This window comes from Ursus americanus, chromosome 9 (genome assembly GCF_024610735.1).
Source record: "Ursus americanus isolate L20-20 chromosome 9, mUrsAme1.1.p, whole genome shotgun sequence".
Lineage (NCBI taxonomy): Eukaryota > Metazoa > Chordata > Mammalia > Carnivora > Ursidae > Ursus > Ursus americanus.
This window is the reverse complement of record NC_142135.1, coordinates 72,902,836-72,923,922: the sequence shown is the minus strand read 5'-3', so window position 1 is coordinate 72,923,922 and position 21,087 is coordinate 72,902,836. Positions and strand designations below refer to the sequence as shown.

Here is a 21,087-nt window from a genome sequence, read left to right as displayed (position 1 = left end):
TATTTTAATAATGATTTTTTATTATATTATGTTAGTCACCATACAGTACATCCCCGGTTTTCGATGTTCTTTGTTGATTTTCTGCTTAGGTGATCTGTCTATTGCTGAGAGCGGACTGTTGAGGTCCCCTACTATTAACATATTATTATCTATATGTCTCTTTATTCTGGTTAAGAGTTGGCTTGTGTATCTAGCTGCTCCTCTGTTGGGGGCACAGATATTTATAATTGTCATATCCACTTGTTGGATACATCCTTTAGCAATAATATAGTGTCCTTCTGTATCTCTATCAATAGTCTTTAGTTTAAAATCTAATCTGTCTGATATGAGAATTGCTACCCCAGCTTTCTTTTTAAAGTCCATTGGCATGAACAATGGTTTTCTATCCCTTCATTTCAGTCTGGATGTATCTTTAGGTTCATGATGAGTCTCTTGTAGACAGCAAATGGATGGGCCATGTCTTATTATCTAATCTGCTACCCTGTGGCATTTTATGGGAGCATTTAGGCTGTTCACATTGGGAGTGATTATTGAGAGATACGATTTTAATGATGTCATGTTGTCTGTGAAGTCTTTGTTTCTATAGATTGTAAATTTCTGTTCTGTATCACTCTAGGGGCCTTTTTACTTTTATAGAACCCCCCTTAATATCTCCTGTAGGGCTGGTTTGGTGGTTACAAATTCGATCAGATTCTTCCCATCCTGGAAGGGACTTTTCTCTCCATCAATTCTGAATGACAGCCTTGCTGGGTAAAGGATCCTTGGCTGCATGTTTTTCTCGGATAGAGCTTTAAAAATACCCTGCCAACCCTTCCTCGCTTGCCAGGTCTGTGTAGACAGGTCTGACATTATTCTGATATTTTTACCTCTGTACATGACAAATCTTTTCACCCTGGCCGTTTCAATACTGCATCCTTGGATCTAATATTTGAAAAATGCACTATGAGGTGGTGTGGTGTACTTTTGCCATGGTTGACCTTGGGAGGGGTCCTCTCTGCCTCTTGGACATGAATGCTTGTTTTCTTTGTCAGATTAGGGAAGTTTTCAGCTACAATTTGTTCAAGTATCTCTTTTAGACCTCTCTCTTTCTCCACCCCCTTGGGGATGCCGATGATTCTGACATTGGAATGAGAATTTCATTGGGTCAGTAATCTCCCATAATCTACATTCTTGAGATTGGATTTTTTTGTGCCAAGTTTCTGTTTTAACTTTCTCTTCTACCATCCCATCCTCCAATTCTCTAATTCATTCTTCTGGCTCATTTACCCTGGCCATCAGAGCATCTAGTTTTGACTGCATTTGATTCATAGCATTTTTCATTTCTGCCAGATTAGCTCTCACTTCTCCCCTTAGAGATTCTATATTCTCGTTAATATTTTTGTTAATATTTTTTTCAAGTCTACACACCATCTTGACCATTGTTACTCTGAACTCCATTTCTGACAGTTTGGTTATATGCATATCCATCAGTTCTGTGGCGGAGGCCACAGAGTCATTATCTTTTCTTTGCTGGGGGGGAGGGATTTCTCCTCCTCGTCATTCTGATGAGGGGAGGTTGTGGGGTTGCCCAGAGCCCAAATTATTGACCAGGACCTAGGTAGTGTGCACTTGTTTTATACGGACCGTAGGGATGTGGGCTTCTTGCTTTTTTAGCCTGTGTTCTGGCGGAGGGGCCTGCTGCGCTGATACTCAGGCAACCCTGTTTGGGTAGGGTCACCCTGTCCCCTGCAAAGGGGGATGGGGTTGGGCACAATGTGAGCTGGTATTTCCAGGCTTTTGTTCTCTGGAGGCTTTCCCTGGTTTTTTTTCTGTGACTCTTCTGAGAGTCAGAGCAGCAGTGGCCATATCCTAGCTTCTGTCTCAGAACAGAGAGATCGCAGTCCACTCTCCACTGAGCTCTCTTGGCTACTTTAACTCTGTTTCTGTAGGTGCTGCCAAAAAGCCTGCAGCATCCTGGGTTATGTGCCCCACAGCCAGTGACCCAGCCCTCACTTCCAGGGCTGGCACGTCTCTGTCCTTTGTGCTTCTGACAACGCCGGCTGAGCCCCATTCCCGTGCATGCTCCCGAGCTCCCTGTTTCAGTGTGGTTCACGCAAGCTCCACAGTGCCGGTTTTCAGTCTGGTCACATGTGTGCTCCCGAGCTCTTGGTTTCAGTCTAGTTCAACTGTGTGCTCCGGAGCTCTGGTTGTCAGTCTGGATGCGCGCGTTCCTGGGCTTACGGTCCCAGTCTGCTTTCTCGGAGGTGCCAGTTTGTCAGCCCGCTCCCCAGTGCAGGTGGCTACTGCTTCCCTGCACTGAGCGTGGCGGCTCCCTCCCCCTTTTATCTTCTGATATCTGTGCGCGGATTCACAGCTCTCTGCTTCATACCTCAATACTCAGCGCTGAAGATGTTCATTTGTAGCGATCCAGATGTATCTTCCTGCGTCTCAGGCTGATACCATGGGTTTTCATGATGGTCTGGTTCATATCCAGCTCAACTCGGGGGACCAGCTGAAAAAGGGTTCACCTACTCCTCCGCCATCTTTTATCCCTCTGTCCAAAGCCATGCGTTATACATTTATTTGTTCTTATGCTTATGGTAGTGCCTGGGAGAGAGTTTATGTTCTCTTTGTGAATCCTGGATTTCTGCATTATTTGTAAATAATGTAATCCCTTAATTATGGGTCCCTTAATGGACTATAAAAAATGGATGGTGAATTATATTTAGGAATCTTTTTTATTATTTCCTCTTTAAGTGTTCATTTATCCTCAGTGGAGATATTTCTAGTTATTTCTGATCTTCCTTTTAAAATTTTAAAGTTCCTTTATTAGCATCAATCTCTAGTGTCTAAGCATTGCATTGTAAATAAGCCATATGGAAAAACTTATGTTTACATAAGGAGTTTGGTGTTTAAAAGATTATTATTTTCTGAAATTATATAATATCAAATAATTATAAGGAGTTATATGTATAATATATATTTTTGTGATAATATGTATATATAACAATATGATCATGGGCAGTTCAGTTCTTCAGACACCAGTGTTGTATAGTCATTGCCATCACTCTATATGATTAAGTGTTGCTGATTTCTGTTAACTTATGAGATCATTATGCCGTCTCATGCCAACATGTATTTTATGGGTCATCTTAAATTATTGACTGCAATTATGGTATTAAGAAGTAGCTGCTATTATTTATTATTGTATAAAAGCAGACATCTATATAATTTTTTGATGCGGATGAGGTTTCTAACTATGTCTGAACCCTAAGAATGAAACACAAACAACTTAAACTGTGAAATCCTAAACACAAATAGCACTCATCAGCTATAAAATTAGAATCATTATTCAGGTAGGCTGGAGATATCTATTCCTGAACAAAATACCAAAATACTTGCTTCTAAATGAAAGGCAGAAAAATGGCTAATATATTCTTCATTTATATGTATGTATATTTCTTTGATTTTCATATTTCGGTAAGGTAACATAAAGTGTTGTTTGAGTGATGTTTTAGTCAGTTTCCCTTTCTGAGGAAGGCAAAGTACCAGATTATCAAAGGAGTTTCTGTTTAGAATGTATAAGAAAAACATCTTGAATAAGTTATTTGATTCATACTGTGGTGTTAAATTATTGCTTGGATTTACAAAGCAGTGAATAGATTTTATAGGAATACCATTCATGCCAGCCTGCTGCTAAGAATAAAAAGTCATTTTCTGGTAACTATGTAATGTAGAGTGAAAAGATTTGACTAGGCATTGAAATGGAGACAATAGCAAAACTTAAACTTGCATAGCTGAACATATGGTGAGTTTTCTGAGAAGAAACAAGTGATTTTGAGAGGATCACATCTTTTAAAATCTTAATTTCAGTTGGCAGAGAAAACCCAATGGGTATGTCAGCAACGCCCAGCCAAGAGGAGGAAAAAATCCATGAGTCAAAAAACCAGCAAGAAACACTACCAGAATCTGAGGCCAAGTGTTCCTTACTTTCTTCAGCTGCAAGTAAGCAACAGTCCCCCCCCCCCCTTCTTTTGGTTTGTCTGCACTGCTTCTTTGTGGCCACCTCAGGAAAAACATCAAATTATTTTTAAAATATAGGATATATTATTGCCCATGAATTTGCTTTTAAGCTGTTACCTTCCTTTTTATGCTTTGGTTTTATATTGCAAAGAATACATGTATGGGGCGCCTGGGTGGCTCTGTTGGTTGAGCATCCGACTCTTGATTTCAGCTCAGGTCATGAACTCAGGGTGGTGAGATTGAGCCCCATGAGGGGCTCAGCAGCGAGTCTGCTTGAGATTCTTTCCCTCTGTCCCTCCCCTTCCTTGTGCTCACATGCTTGCTCTCTCTCTTAAATAAATAAATCTTAAAAAAAGAACACATATATTTTAAAATGTGTTTATTTCTTTACCTTGAATTCAATGATTCTAGAACAATGACTTGGTAAGAAGAAATTATTAAATTATGACATCATGTTTGGACTATCACATACAAAATATTTTACGAATGTTTTTTATGAATAACAGCAAATTCTCACCAAGGTCTAAGTAACAACAAAAAATAATCTCTATTTCTCTGATGTAGAAATTGAGGCATGAATAAAGTACTGTAGTCCTCAGAGGTTTGAATTTTTAGTTTTTATCTCTTAGTCTGTTTGATCATTTTCTTGCTCTTAAATGTATTACTTTCTCTCTGGGAAGTGTAATGAATGATATCTAACAAATTCTGTACATCAGAATCTAGTAATCTTTGGGTAAAATGAAATATTGGACCACAGCCTCTGGACCTTTTTTGAAAAAAAAAACATTTTGAGAGACAGATAAATTATAATGTTTCTTTTTAAAAAGTGCTTTTTGGAAATTAGTAATTGGGTATGCTCTCTTTTCTTTCAGATAGTAACAAAAAATAGATGTCTCTTGCTGACAACCTTATGATACTATCACATCAACCAGAGGGAAGAGAAATTAGCCTTTTGATTCTTGCTGCATTGGACCAGGCCCAGTTTTATATTTTCATGGACCAGTATGACAAATCACACTGCATGAGAAACATGTGCTTAGTTAAAATTTTTCACAGAAGGAAAACTCAAACTTGTGTCAGGAAGTAATGGCACCTAAATCTGGGATGGCCACCTCAAGTAAAATTTGACTTGGTGGAAAATAACATACTAACTGAAATTCCTAGAAATAGATACTTTTTGTGAGTAACAACATGATGAAGAGGAAATCTTCTATATATCCCATGAGTATTTGTTCTGGTAAAAACATCTTAAAAATGTTACCATTGTTAAATGTTTTAAAATTTAAGGTGTACCATATATTGATTTAATATGTTTATATATTGCGCTATGTAATATATATGTAATATCAGTGCACCTCTATCACATCACATAATTATATTTCTTTTTTGTAATGGGAATAATTGAGATCTAGTCTCTTAGCAAGTTTGATGTTTATAATACAATATTGTCACCTATAATCACTATACTGTACATTAGATCTTTAGGTCTTATTTACCTACTAGTTGCAAGTTTGTACCCTTAAACATCTCTTCTATTCTGACCCCTGACCCTCAAGCCCTTGGTAACCACCATCTGGCTTTCTGTTTTTATAAGTTAAGCTTTTTTTTTAGATTCCACATATAAATGGTATTATTTGGTATTTGTCTTTGTCTGACTTATCTCACTTATCATAACTTTCTCAGGGTCCATCCATGTTGTTGGAAATGATAGGATTTCCTTCTTTCCCATGGCTTTCACATCTCCTTTATCTATTCATCTGTTGATGGGCACCTAGATTGTTTCCATATCTTGGGTACTATGAAAATGCTGCAATAAACATGTAAGTGCATATATCTCTTCAATGTCCTGTTTTAATTTCCTTTGGATACTTACTGAGAAGTGGAGTTGCTGAAAAATATGGTAGTTCTATTTTCAATTTTTTGACAAATCTCTGTACTGTTTGCTACAGTGGTGCTACCAATTTAAACATTCCCACCAAGAGTGCATGAGGGTTCCCTTTTCTCCATATCTTCGCCAATACTTATCTCTTGTCTTCTTGATGATAGCCATCCTCACTGGTATGAGGTGCTATCTCATGGTCTTGATTTGCACTTTCTTGGTGATGAGTGATATTGAGCATTTGTATGTACCTGTTGGGCATTTGGGTATCTTTTCTGGAAGAAATGTCTATTTATTCTTCTTTCCCTTTTGTAATTAGATTGTTTTTCTGTTATTGAGTTGTATTATTTCTTTATGTGTTTTGGATTTTAACCCCATTTTTTTTATATCATTGTTACATTTTTAAGGACTAGAAAGTGTAAGTTTTAGAATGAGGCTGGAAAGAAAAATGATAAAATTAGACCTCATGATAAATATAAACCTTTTCAAATCATTCTTTCATGTAATAAATTATGAAATATGCATTCTGTGCCTACTAAATATCAGATGTAAAGAAATACAGTGATGGGTAAAATGGGCTTGGTCTTTGACTTCTTGAAGTTTACACTCTAGTGAGCCAGATAAATATTAACCACACAAAAATAAAAGGTTAAAAACTGATAAATGAGATATGGGAAACATTCAGGGCATGCTAGGCAAAAATAAAATTTAAGTTATTAATTCATTATAGAAAGACTTGTAAGTCCTTTGTTTTGTTTTAAATTTTTATTTAAATTCTAATTAGTTAACATACAGTGTAATATCAGGTTCAGGTATACAATATATTGATTCAGCATGTCCATATGATACCTGGTGCTCATCATAACAAGTGCACTCCTCTGATAAAGGGCTAGTATGCAAAATATATAAATAACTTATGAAACTCAACACCCCCAAAAGGAATGATACAATTAAAAAATGGGCAGAAGACATGAGTAAACATTTTTCCAAAGAAGACATACAGATGGACAACAGACACATAAAAAGATGCTCAACATCATTCATTATCAGGGAAATACAAATCAAACTACAATGAAACATAACCTCATATCTTGTCAGAATAGCTAAAATCAACAACACAAAAGATGATAGGACATGAAATCCTGGAAATTCAGATGATAAAGCTTTCCTAATACAAATGCCATCTACAAAGTCTCCATGATTTGTTCAAATGTTGCCTTCTATGTAGTAGAAATGGCTTTTATACATCTATGACTTTAGATGGAAAAAAATATTCACATATGAATATTACCTAGAAGGGTCCCATTCATTCATCAGTAATTAGATCATGACCCTCTTTAGTTGTCTTTTACCTCTCAAACATCTGCAGTAGTTAAAAGTTGTTTCTTGTCAGAAATACCTTCCTCTTGGTTTTGCAATATAGCTGTCATGCTAGATAGATTTGCATTACATTAGCTATTCCTATTAAAATATATATTAATTGAAAAATACTTTAGAAAATTATTTCATATTTTTAAAATATCAAAAACTATCAGCTCATGAGGTTATGTTTGTCAATCTACTTTCAGGATAGGGCAAGATATATATAGTTGGGGGATTAGGTATTATAGATAAAATAAACCTGTTCTCTGTATTCAAAAGCTTGGTTTATTAAAAAAAAGGTGGATGTTTTTCTCATCAAGAGACAAAGATTTAGAAATTATAAATTACATATACAATAAATAGTGCTTTGGTAGTAGTAAATAGAGGTGTAGGGCCATTCTATTTGCAAGCTCTTCCTTTAGGGCTAAGTTAAATTTTAATATTAATTTTGTTAGGAAAATGGGGTTTGAGGAAGAAATTTAACGTTTTACAAAAATAGAATAGAATAATGAATTTCAATGTGCCCACTTGCCCAGCTTCAACAACTTTCAACATAAGACTAATTTTTAAAAAATATTTATTTATTTTAGAGAGAGAGAGCATGAGCAGGAGGGAGAGAGGGAGAAGGAGAGAGAAACTGAAGCATACTCTGTGCTGCACATGGAGCCCGACATGGGGCTTGATTCCAGGACCCTGAGGTCATAACCCAAGCTGAAACCAACTGTGCCACCCAGGCACCATGTGACTTCTTATTTTTATGAACGAGAAAACTGAGGCCCAGGAAGATGAATGTGGTTGAAGTCTCACCTCTAGATTGAGGGGAACATACTCTGTCCACAGGAATTTGAGCATTGCAGTGTGGCAGCCATACCAGTCCTTAATCTGCTGGTGGTGGTGTCTCACTGCTGTTGCTAAGCAAGGCCTAATCTGTGCCAAAGTCTCAGCCATATCATATACTTTCTTTAAACCTATTTAGATGCCAACACTTTAAAAAGCAAACAAAAAAATATTTGGGCAAAGAAAATGTGAAATCTGTTACCAAGTTGAGGTCTTCCTTAGAAGCAGTCATAGTAAATTAAGTTTATTCTGAAAAAAAATGTAAAACACATAAAGGAAAAAGTTAAAATTATATCATTTTATTACTCTCCAAAAAGCGGTTTAGATACATACATATATACACATATAGGTTTTGTTGGGTACAGTTTTGTAATCTGCTTTTCAGCTAATAGGATATAGTAAGGATTTCATAACATTACTTATATAAAATAATTTAATAGCTGTAAACAATCCACTGTATAGATGTCCTATACCATATTTACCTAGTTTCTTATTATGGAGCATTTTTTCAAAAATTTTTAAGTATAACTTGCAATGGGCACTCATCTGTATTTTGTGTTATTTCTTTAGAATAGAAATTATAAATAGAATTAGCAGTTAATGGCTTATATTAATTGTTCTTCCTCTTGTGATCTTAGTGTTTGTTTTTTAATATTAAATAAGCATTCAGCATCTAGAAAGAAGTATAGGTTTATTCTTTTGTGCTCATGCTATTGTAGTAAGTCACAATGGTGGTGTAAATTTTCATTTATCATAGAATGAGGTTTTGAAGGGACTTTCGACCTGGCAAAAGCAATGTAGAAGTTCACGTAGAGGATGCAGAAATAAGACACGCAATTTTAAGTAATCCTAATCAGTTGAAAGTACCTCTCTTTGTTGAGAAGAAAACCTACCCCTCATAAACTCTTCTGAGCCATAAAAAGTCAACAACCTGTCCTATAAAATAAACCTTGATGTTTCTTCTGAGTATATTCTAATTTCTTTTTAGTATATTCTTCTTAATATATAAATATACTAAAAAGTGGATTCTTAGTGTTTCCTTTTAGTATATCCTCTTCTATTTGAAATATACATTTTTAATAGTTTCTCCTAATATATGTTCTCTAAATTCTTTACCTTTATGAATATTTCCTTTAAAGTGTGATTCTCCAAGTAGGAGCCTATCTTTTTGTATAGTCTGAATAGTTAGAATAATGGTATTCCTTTAATGTGGACTCCATGCATCTGTTAATATGGTCTTGGCTTGGAGTACATGTTGTAGGCATTGTTATTGCACTCTTGGTATATATTAAGATCATTAGGATGTTGTATTCAGATACTTTCACTGAAAAATATATAACTGATTTTTTGAATCAAAAAGCAGACCTTTACTTTGATACCAGTTAGTTTTTATCTTCTTGATACTGGTCCAACATTCTAACATGTTGAAATAGTTTTGATTATTTGATCTTGTTTTCTGTTAGCTATCCCCACCAGCTTTGTGCTTCTGTGCTTTCTATAAATGCCTATTATACCTTAAGTCAAGAAACTGATAAATTTGTGAATAAAATAAGACTATTCATGTTAATTTGGTAAAATAGATATTTTTACATTGCAAGATACCTATAGAGAAGATGCTTAACTTATTTTTTTCCAGATGATTTTGGGGTTAAATAATAGCCACTTTTCTGATACCACCAAATATTGATGGACATTTGTTTTCAATATTCATGTTAATTTGGTAAAATAGATATTTTTACATTGCAAGATACCTATAGAGAAGATGCTTAACTTATTTTTTTCCAGATGATTTTGGGGTTAAATAATAGCCACTTTTCTGATACCACCAAATATTGATGGACATTTGTTTTCAATTTCTGCTTTACATTTTAGTATAAATCAGCATTCTCAAATGCTGTCTTGAAAAAGTACACAAACGTTTACACCATTTGTCTTTTTATGCCCATGTTCTCTGATGGTGATTCATGTTTTTGGTGGACCTCAACTTTGATCAATCCATGAACCATTTGAATCAGCTAATTTGTTATTTATTTCTGTGAGTGATTTTTTTCTTTCTCTAGAGCTTCAAAAGATCGACAGTACAATGGTAGCTTAGCTTTTTTTTTTTTTTCCTTTTGGCTGAGTCAACCTGAGTGGTACTTAATTAAAATGTTCTGTCACCCATATGAAGCTCATTTTTAGTCATCTGAATACATTTTAGGTACTGTAAATTTTATTCAGGGAGACCCTGATAGAGTCTGTTGATTAATCCAGAGTTGCCCTCAGATATTCTCCCAGCCTGAAATATTTTAAACCTCTAGTCACAATAACAACTGCTTTTATGGTTCTCAAATGGATACATTTATGGCCTGAGACTAATGGACTTTGGTTTATTTCCAAAAGATCAGGGCATTAGATGGAATTCATATTTAATTGATGGCATCATGAACTTTGATACATTATCCTATATTATAGATTATAACATTCTGTCATCAATATTTGTAACATGAATGCACACCAGCGATGTGCCATGTTTGTGCAAATGTGTTGTTTGTGAAAATGTTAGAGAATGAAGAAGAGGTTTTAGAAACCATTAGTTTTCAGATGAAATCAGACAAACTACACATATGCACACATACACACATGTGCATGCATGTGTATGTACTTGCATATAGACATCAAAAAGCTTAAACCAAGTAAAGGTGGTCTATTGACCATGTTCCAGGCTTTGGTTGTTCACTATTCAGTGTTCATTGTTTGTCCTCTGGCCTTCCTGTCTCAGTCCTCCCTGCTACATATGGCACACCCTGTTTCACATGGATCTTTCTAATACTCAGATCATATCACCACCGTACTTGAGAATATTGACTGCCTCCCTATTGCCTACACAAGGGTGTGCCATCTCCCTTCCAACTTGCCCAGTACCTTTCATGATCTCACTGTTTCTCCTTTTCTCCCATAATATCTCATGTGATGTCATGTTCAGCCACTTATCACCTTGCATAGCTCTTCATTATGCCTGCTATTTTATTTTTTTTTAATTCTTTTTTAAAAGATTTTATTTATTTGACAGAGATAGAGACAGCCAGCGAGAGAGGGAACACAAGCAGGGGGAGTGGGAAAGGAAGAAGCAGGCTCATAGCGGAGGAGCCTGATGTGGGGCTCGATCCTAGAATGCTGGGATCACGCCCTGAGCCGAAGGCAGACGCTTTAACCGCTGTGCCACCCAGGCGCCCCAATTGCCTGCTATTTTAAGCCTCTGTACATACTGGGTATGCTGTTCCCTCTATCTGGAATGCCCTTCCCTTCTGCTTTCCACAAAATTCTGATTCATCCTTTTGCCTTCCTCAATGAAGACTTTCCTGCCCCCCCCACAGTTAATTACGCCTTATTCTGCTACATCTGAAATTTCTAGTACTTTTGTTGTCTGTGAATGGGTCTGCATGTTTGAAATCCAAATATTTATGTCTGTCTTCCCTGCCAAGTAGTGTGTATCTCTGAGGTGAGACTCTCATTGATTTCATTTATCTTTCAAACTTAATCTGTGCCATTAATTTTTAGAGAGCAATGAACCTAACACAGTACCCAGGAAATAACAGGAACTAAATAAAATTTTCTTGAATTGAGTAAAAATGGTCCTTCTAGATGACTCAAATATTTATTAGATATTGAGTAAATGATTAGCATCCTAAACTACTAACCTAGATCGCTAATTACTTTCTGGCACTCATAGATATGCTACAGTGTTTTCGTCAGCAGAGATCTGACTGCCCTCTTGTCTAGAGTCTGAAAAAATTCCAGTGTGTTTGTGAGGTTCCTGATCATGCTTGACTGGAAATAGCAGGCAGGGCATTTAAGTGTTCACCTACAATGTTTGAGTTTTGAAAATCAGATTGTGTCATAACATTTTGTTGGACGAATTTTTGTGCTCATTTCCAGGTCAGCTACCTTTAATATTACATCCAGCATCGCATGGGACTCAAACCTGGTTTGCCTAACTTTGACATCTTTGCTACCGCCTGTGTAATTCTGGACCAAATATTTAACCTCTGAGTCCCAGTTTCTCCACTTGGTTAGTAAGGGACAGTATCTCAGAACTAGTAAGAGGATTGAATAAGGTTGACATGATAATAAAATTAAGTTTTTAGGACAGCGTTTAGCACAGAATAAAATGTGTTCTGGTGAGCTGTGTTTAGATACACCCATCCAGCTTGGAGTACAGAGGCTTTGGAGTCAGACATTCCATCATTTACTTATTATAGGATTTGGGCATATTATTTAACCTCTGCTTCTTTTCCTTATCTTAAAATGGGTATCATAACTTGACTTACCTCATAGAGTGAGAAATGAATATGAAGCATCCAACACAGAGCCTAGCTTGTAGTAGGAGCTTAATAAATGGTGATTATTATTATGATTGGAAGAAAAATGGCTGCTGTTACAGAAATTGCCCAAGAAAGTAAAGAGATGGCAACTCTAAAAAATGAAGGCCACTTCTTTCTTAGTATTTACAATTTTCTGTATAATTTTTATTTTAAAATTTGTTCATTATGGCAGGATATAATTACAATAGACCCTCTTTGTCTGCAGGGGATATGTTCTAAGACCCCCAGCAATGCCTGAAACCACAGATAGTACCAAACCCTATACATGTGATTTTTTAAAAAAGATTTTATTTATTTATTTGACAGAGAGACAGCCAGCGAGAGAGGGAACACAAGCAGGGGGAGCGGGAGAGGAAGAAGCAGGCTCCTAGCGGAGGAGCCTGATGTGGGGCTCAATCCCAGAGCACCGGGATCACGCCCTGAGCCGAAGGCAGACGCTTAATGACTGCACCACCCAGGCGCCCCGTGACTTTTTTCTTATACATATATACCTATGATGATTAAGTTTAACCTGTAAATTAGGTACAGTAAGAGATTAATAACAATAATAGAATAATTATAAAAATATACTATAATTAATAAATTTACATGAATGTCATCTCTCTTTCTCTGAAAATATCTTATTGTGCTGTACTCACCATACTCACCCTTCTTCTTGTGATGGTGTGAGATGATAAAGTGCCCATGTGATGAGATTGAGTAATGTGAGTGACGTAGGCATTGTGACCTAGTGTTAGGCTACTATTGACCATATGACCAGACATCTACTTTCTGACTTTAGTTGACCTCGGGTAACTGAAGCCATGGGAAAGCAAAACTACAGATGATGGGGACTACTGGAGTTATTTGCTGGGTTTGTTGTCATCATTGTTGATACTGTGTTGGTAAGATCCTGGGTGCTGCCTTGGGTTGCCTATGGTTTCAAACCACAGAACTAAAGGTAGGAAGAGCCAAAGAAGTCATGGCTTCAAGGAACTTTTAACCATTTGTCATAAGAAAATTGATTTCATTACTTAAGTCTGGGATGGTTCTACATGGAAATTTCAGCTAAGAATTAGTCCAAACAGCAGTGCAGAATAGCTTGGGAGAGGCTGTCAGCACTGCATGCCACAACATCTTCTTAGGTGAGGAAACAGGTTTTAAAGACAGTGGAAAGAAGACAGCAATTTTAGTTGGGGACTTCACTTCATGAGCCTCTCTTATAAATGTGGAGTGGCCATCTGGGAACTGCTGGCTGATAGGGGCTGCCTTGTGAAACACTGCTGCTGCAAAGTCCCCGTGCTCACAGACTAACCTGCTCTAAGCACCTCAGAAACCATTTGCATTTGTGAAATTCTACCTTTAGCTTTAAATCCTTTCATTGCCCTCTGTAATAGGTTTTTTTTTTTTCAGAAAAATCTCAGAAAATTTTTTATTTCAGAAAAAATCTCATTGCCATTTTTACATTTCATTTGAAAAGGTTTTAATTCTACTTTTGTTGTTGTTGTTGTTATTTTACACTGTAGCAGTTCTGCCTAAAAATTCCGTAAGCCAGGCAGGCAACTTTATGAAGAATCTGTGGAGACAGAACTGCAAATTCTAGCATACATCCATGTTGTAGTGTTGAGGACAAGTGAAAGATTGCCAGGTATTTCAGATGTTTATTGTGCTAATTTAATTTACTTCAGTAGTTCAGTTTCAGTTGACCAGAACCTTGCTGTGAGGAGACAAGCACAAATCAACTCCCTGGAGTTGAGCCGTTCAGTGGTTCAATGCTTCCCTGCCCTGCCCCTCCCCTCCTCTGTTTTGATGTCCTTGGGCTCCATGTGACAAAGGATTCTGTCAGCCTAATGTTGCATCTGATCTGCCACTAATGCCTTTTTCCCCCCCATCGAAGAAATCAGACCTTTCCAAGGAAGTAAGACTCTTCTCTTGGAAGATGAATGGAAGGTGTTAGTGCTGACGGGAAATACAGGGACTCAAGCCAATGTCACACTCCGGGTGTATGGAGATGAAGGAGTCCGTGGACCGATAAGTCTTAGCAAGGACAGCCCAGAGCAGCTTTTCCTTCCAAGACAGGAGGATGAGTTTCGGGTAAACAATATTGGCAGTAATACTGTTTTTGAACATCCCAAATTTATTTCTGTAATACAGAGGGGTGTGGTTGTGTGTGTGTGTGTGTGTGTATGTGTGTTTGTGTAGGAATGGGTGTGTCCTATGTAAAATAAATCTCTGGTCTCCTAAAATCCCCACAAGTTATCCTAATGCCTATTGTAATCATCTGAGGAAACATTTTTTTCTTCACATATCTTATACAAGCAAAGAAAGCTATAGAAGAAAATTGCTTTCTTTAAAGGCAATTAGTTTTAGGCCATTGGTTTGAAACTGGCCCCATAAACCATCGACCTCAACTCAAATTATAACCAGATTATAAGCCATTTAAAAATTCTTCTGGTAATGAAAACCTTTCTTTTGTATACTGCATATACAAGTATATGAGATGTTGCTCAGCTAAGCAGTATGTGTGTGAGATCATTTTCTTGGCATCTTCAGATGCCATACTTTGAAGCTCTGCCCATGCCCATTTGAATATCTCTCTTCTTAGCATCAGAGAACACGGGGCTGAATTATTTTGAGTATCACTGGTTGCCTCTCCTAGTTCCTCAGGGCTTTGGACAAATTTCAATTAGGACAATTACATTCCACTTCACTAACTCACCCCAGCCCCACAGATTGCACTGTTAAACAGCAGTTGTTCTCCTTGGAGAATATCCCTTTTGTATCCTAACACTGCATAGAGAATAGCAAATGATTGAGGCCAACTCGAGTCACCAGGAAGCCAAGGCCGTTTGAGGCTGCAGTGCTTAGCAAACAATAATCCCAAAGTGGTTTCCACATCTTCAGACCTGAGTCTGCCATTCCACTTTTACAATCATTAATCTTGTAGTGAAGAAAAGCAGTCATGCAGTCATGAAGGAGCACATTGGCTCAATGCACAGGCAGTCATACCTCATACAACATATGCATTTCAAAAGATTATTTGAAGACAATTGTTTAGAACTCAGAGGCTTGTATGGTTCCATCCTTAGGCTACTCCACAAAAGTCTATTATTACCCATAATGTACCTGTGGCATGTGTATGTATGTGCTGGCAAATCGTGTCAATGTTTTTCTGGAAACATTTACTCAGAATTCAGTCTTAGAATGAATGGTATAGATTCTCAGTCTTGATTGCACATTCAGTCACCTGGGAGCTGTAAAAACTACTGATGCCTGGTTCCACCTCCAGAGATTCTGGTTTATTTTGTTTAGGGAGCAGCCTGGACATTGAGGGTTTTAGAAGCTCCCTAAGTGATTCCAAAGTGCAACCAAGTCTGAGAATCCCAGTTATAGTATTAGACTGTAACTCTGGTGAGCTGGATTAGAGACCTAGCTTACCATATATTCACCATGTGACCTTGGCTATGTCAGTTATTTTCTCCAGGCCAGCATTATTTTTACATATAGAATGGAAGCAATGATATGGTTTTTTTTCCCCTAAATTTCAGGGTAGTCTGAAATTTATAAGAGAGAGAAAATATATATACATTTTAAAAATTCCATTGACATATAAGAAATGCAGTAAATTGGTGAAGAACAGAGGCCTTGGAATTATGGAGACCAGGTTGAAAGTCAGATTGACCACTCATTAGTTCTGTGACCGTGAACAGATTGCTTATCCTCATTAATCTTTAATTTCCTTCTTAGTAAGGAGTGAGAGGCAGGTAATAATACTAACTTAAAAGGCTATTTGTAAAAAAATGTTTGGGAATGTGTGCCTCACACACTGCCCCTGGTAGATGGGAAGTGCTCTACTAACTACAGATGTTGCAGTTACCAAGGACTCTCTCTCTCCTGGTCAATAGCAACAGCATGTTTTCTTCTAGCTTCTAGCTTCTATTTACTGTGAAGTGAGAGCAGGGACTTACCCAGATCCAAACTACTACCTCAGTGTCAAGAGACTCAGGGATGGCTATGAACACCTCCTAGGAGTCTAAGGCCTTGTAAACATGACCAGCAACGTGGGCATCAGCTGGAAGCTGGTTAGACATGAGGAATCTTAGGCCCCACCTCAGATCTACTGAGTCAGAATCTGTATTTTAACATGATTCCCAGGTAATCTGTGTATACACAGATAATGTTTGAGAAGTATCGGTCTAGGGTTTTAAGGAATAATGGGCCTCTTGGTAGTCTGAAAACCTTAAATCAGGATGAGGCAGCTCATACCTATACTCTCTCACTTTTGTGGGCATTGACTCCCTTGTTCTTCACTGACATCACCTGCAACTTCTGTATTAGTCTTTTATTCTCTTTTCCTGCTTTCCAATCCCAAAGTGAACACTTAATTTTTTTTTGAGGACGGTGTGGCATTTTTGATCGAACAGGCTTCGGTCAGAATTTTACTTTTGGACCTGTGTATCCTGCTATGTATCCTTAGATAAATTACTTAGTCTCTTTCAGTCTTTAAAGAGCTTTACTCTTCACAGAGCTATGTACAGATTGGAAGAGACCATATATGCCAAGCACTTGCTCCCTGGCTGGCACATAGCTGAGCTCATTGCATGGTAGTTATATTCTCCAGAAATAACAGGAAGACAGTCATGAAGTCATGTATGCTATAACCTGACTGTTCAGTTAGCCCTTTATTTTTTCACTTAGAATGTGTGGAGAGAGAAAGTTAACACTTCCAAAGAGATATCTAATGGCTGGCTTAACTTTTGGAGAGAAACTAGGCCCGCAGTGCAGGATAACTTCTTACTTCCTCTAGTGGGAAGAGCTAGCTTCTGTGTTCTGCCACCAAGATCAGCTCTGGGATTAGAAAGTGAGGAGAAGTGTTGTGGGGGATTAACAGCCTCTTTTCCTCTCTCCCAGTCAATGCCAGCATAGTCCTTCTTGACCTGGTGATATAATAGCTCCATCAGCTAGTTGGTCTAGATGCTACAGTTCACGGGGGAAAGTAGTTGTGGTGGTGGACCCTTAAAAAAAGAATTTCTGGGGCATCTGGGTGTCTCAGTTGGTTGAAGTGACTGACTCTTTTTTTTTTTTTTAAAGATTTTATTTATTTATGTGACAGAGAGACAGCCAGCGAGAGAGGGAACACAGCAGGGGGAGTGGGAGAGGAAGAAGCAGGCTCACAGCGGAAGAGCCCAATGTGGGACTCGATCCCGGATCGCCAGGATCACGCCCTGAGCCGAAGGCAGACGCTTTAACGACTGCGCCACCCAGGCGCCCCTGAAGTGACTGACTCTTGATTTCGGCTCAGGTCATGATGTCAGGGTCATGGGACTGAGCTCTGTGTCGGGCTCTGCGCTTAGTACAGAGGCTGCTTGTCCCTCTTCCACAGCTCCTCACCCTGCTCCCTCTCTCTCTCTCTCTCACTCTAAAATAAATAAATAAAACTTTTAAGAAGGAGAATTTCTAAGTGTGGGAAATGGGTATGCAAGAGGAATTCTGATGGCTTCTGGGTCACTTGACTATCCCAGCTCTTTAGGGGTAGTTTATAGGTAGACAATGATATAAGTCAACTATAATATCCAAGTTCCTTTATATATTCATATCTGTAGTCTGTGGAGATAGAGGAGTACCTATAGTAGAAATAATGATTATGGATATTATTTAAGCTATTAAATAGCAAAATGGTATATTGCCTTTTTTTAATCCTCACAGTTCAATGTCCTGGACATATCTTATTACACTGAAAATGTCTGCTTATAAATCTATCTCCCTTACCAGACTGTAAATTTTTCTATGATAGGAACTATGCCATCATGTTTATATTTGTATAACTTGTAGCCTTGCATAATGCTTACATTACTGTGCTAAATAAATATTTCTTTAGTTAAACTGAAAATTGTATGCAATAGACATTATGTCCATCCAACAGATAAAGAAATTGAGATTCAGAGTTGTACAATACCATATTTTATTCAGGTTGCAATAGCCAGGATACCAATTGAGCTCAAAATGATTCCCAAGCCAGTTCTTTATAATGCTACCTGGATTAACAAATACTCTTGGGACATTTCAAAAACTAACCAAGTATACATACTCTGTGGGCAGGTTTGTTTCTTGTCCTTGAACTTTGAACATCTATGTTGTAGTTTATAATCAAACGAGCGGATTTTCAGAGTAAAAGCAAGTTCTAGATTCATGATACTTTTCCCTAAGCTTGTAGAAATAGCTATATTTAGCTTTGATGAAAATTGCTTTTTTTTTCTTTTTAAAATAAGAGCCCATCTTTGGGCGCAGCTCAGAAGATGTTGGCTTCCAGTGAGAAATGTGTGGTAATCAGTGAGCTGAGCATATGTATGTTCTTTATCTTATTCTTTCATCTGACTCCTTCTGCATATTTTTAGTCAAGTCTCGTGATTTTTCTATTTCATATTCTGTCTGTGGAGTCCACTAGTGGCTTCATTGCTAGACTCTGAGAGGTTCCCTTAGAGCTTTCCAGTTATTAGCAACAACAAAAAAATGCACTTAGTAAGAAGAAGAAAATGAATTTTTTAATGTGCTTAATTTTAAACACTCTGCTAATTGTTTCTTCATTGCATGTCATTCAGGTTGAAATAAGAAGCATCGGAAAAATATGTAAGATCAGGCTAGGACATGCTGGCACTAGCGAGCAGCCTGAGGGTAAGCGAGCTTACAGAGGGTAATGGTTTTTATTTTGTGTTTAATATTACTCTATTATGAAAAGAAGGAAGCAGGTTTTTTGAAGCAATGAGAAAGATAACATATTTTCCTAATTATTGTAAATAATGTGAACACAATTTTTCTGTTATACCATTCTAAACAAATAGGGTTCATCTTTGTGAAGTTCTTAAAAATAGTGTTTTTATAGTTATATTTAAAAAGGTAATCTGTGTTCATGGAAGAAGATCTGAAGAATATAGTCAGGTATAAGAAAAAAATGAGTTGTTATTTATTGATCATTTGATGACCACTGGGGTTGTTCACTTTCTTCCAGTCTTTTGTATGAATCATTTTCTTGAACTCACTTTCTTTCTCTGTACATACACCTACATACACACACACATGTTTATATATAAATATATGCTATATATTTATACATATAAATACATATAAAGATATGAATATATTATATGCACATTTACACATACACATATATACACACATTTATATATAGTTCTCCCTTTAATGAAATTGAATCATACTATGTATGTATTTTGGGATCCTGCCTTTTCTTTATTTTTTATTTTTTATTTAATCATGGCAATAACAATAGCAATAATAATGTGTTTGCTAAGTTCTTACCATATGCTATATGCCTTATGAATACAACCATATTTTTGTTACCTAAACAACTCTTTGATTTAGGTACCATGAGTATCCATTTGTATAGATGAGAAAACAGAGGCTCAATAAACTTGAATGATTTGGCTAAGATAACTTAGTAAAGGTCTTATTGTGTGTTAGACTCCAAGGATGGAGAACTTTTTAAAATTAAAATTCTATTTGAGTATAGTTGATATATATAAAGTTACTGAGATCTTAAGCACTATCATTGGGCCTTAAGTTTCTTTTAAAAAATAAATGGCAATTAAAATTTTCTAAAAGCCATGAGATTTCTGTATGGAAGCATAATTATTGTGGAGTCAGACGCTGTGGTTTGATTTCTAGAACATCTCTGCTTTCTAGCTTTAAATACCATGTCTGTCACTGATTCCTTTATAGTACATGGTATATTACCTTAACATGTTTGAGGTTTAAAAAATTTTAATAAGTTTGATAGAATCTAGCAAATTTATCATTTTTCCATTTAAAATGTTTCTTAATTCTTATCTGTGATTTTTGTTATTGTATCCTTGATTGTATAATGAAAGTAAATGAAAAAATGTTAAATTTGCTGAAATGCATATTGCAGCATTTCTTACCACTTAACTAATACAATGAAAACTAGTATTCTAGTACAAGAACAGATAAGTATGTTCCAGTCAGTTAGACAAGAGGTACTTTCTGAGCACCTAATAAATGCCCTCTGTTAAGTAAATGCTGTAGAGAATGGGAAGAAACTATATGTTGGCTTTAAAGTTTCTCTATTCAGAAGCATTCAGAGGTTTCAAAGGAGAGACAGAAAGTGACCCTTTAGGAAGATGCAACACCCATGGAACTTGCAAAGTTTAGCAAAAATATAAATTCTGTACTTGTGAGTTACTGGGAAAGACGAGTCAGACGTTTTTGGAAGGAGCTCCCCGATAAGACTTCCCTTATCGGGCTATAGTCACTAGCACAGCTTTGCTTTCTCTGGGGCCTTTAAGTGAGAAGAGTATTCAGAGGGGTAGCAATATCACTATGTGATGATCCTCCAACAAGTATGGAAAACAGCCCTGAGACGGGCTCTCTGAGGAGGGAGTGCTCGGTCCTCAGAACCAAAGGAGGCATCGTCCGTCTTTGGGGTGGAGGCATAGGTTTCTATGAATATATTAGTCAAATCAGCAAATGAATTGAGCAACTAGAACTATGATTAAATTACCAAAGTGTTGGGGAATAAGGGACTTTTTCTATGGCTTAATTTTAAATTTTTTTTCATTTTAAATTAATTTCAAATTTATAAAAATATTATCAGAATGGAATAAAAACCAAAGTTTACCCAGAACCCAGTTA

General features: G+C 36.9%; 1 protein-coding gene across 1 annotated transcript in view; it reads left to right on the top strand.

The window, feature by feature from the left end:
• Positions 1 to 21,087, top strand: part of RP1 (RP1 axonemal microtubule associated) — a 296,245-nt gene that overhangs the window by 152,608 nt on the left and 122,550 nt on the right. The window contains exons 16-19 of the mRNA XM_087864419.1: positions 3,853 to 3,984; positions 14,321 to 14,517; positions 19,023 to 19,095; positions 19,869 to 19,882. Of these exons, the coding sequence (XP_087720545.1) occupies positions 3,853 to 3,984; positions 14,321 to 14,517; positions 19,023 to 19,095; positions 19,869 to 19,882 (416 nt within the window). The remainder of the gene's footprint in view (positions 1 to 3,852; positions 3,985 to 14,320; positions 14,518 to 19,022; positions 19,096 to 19,868; positions 19,883 to 21,087) is intronic.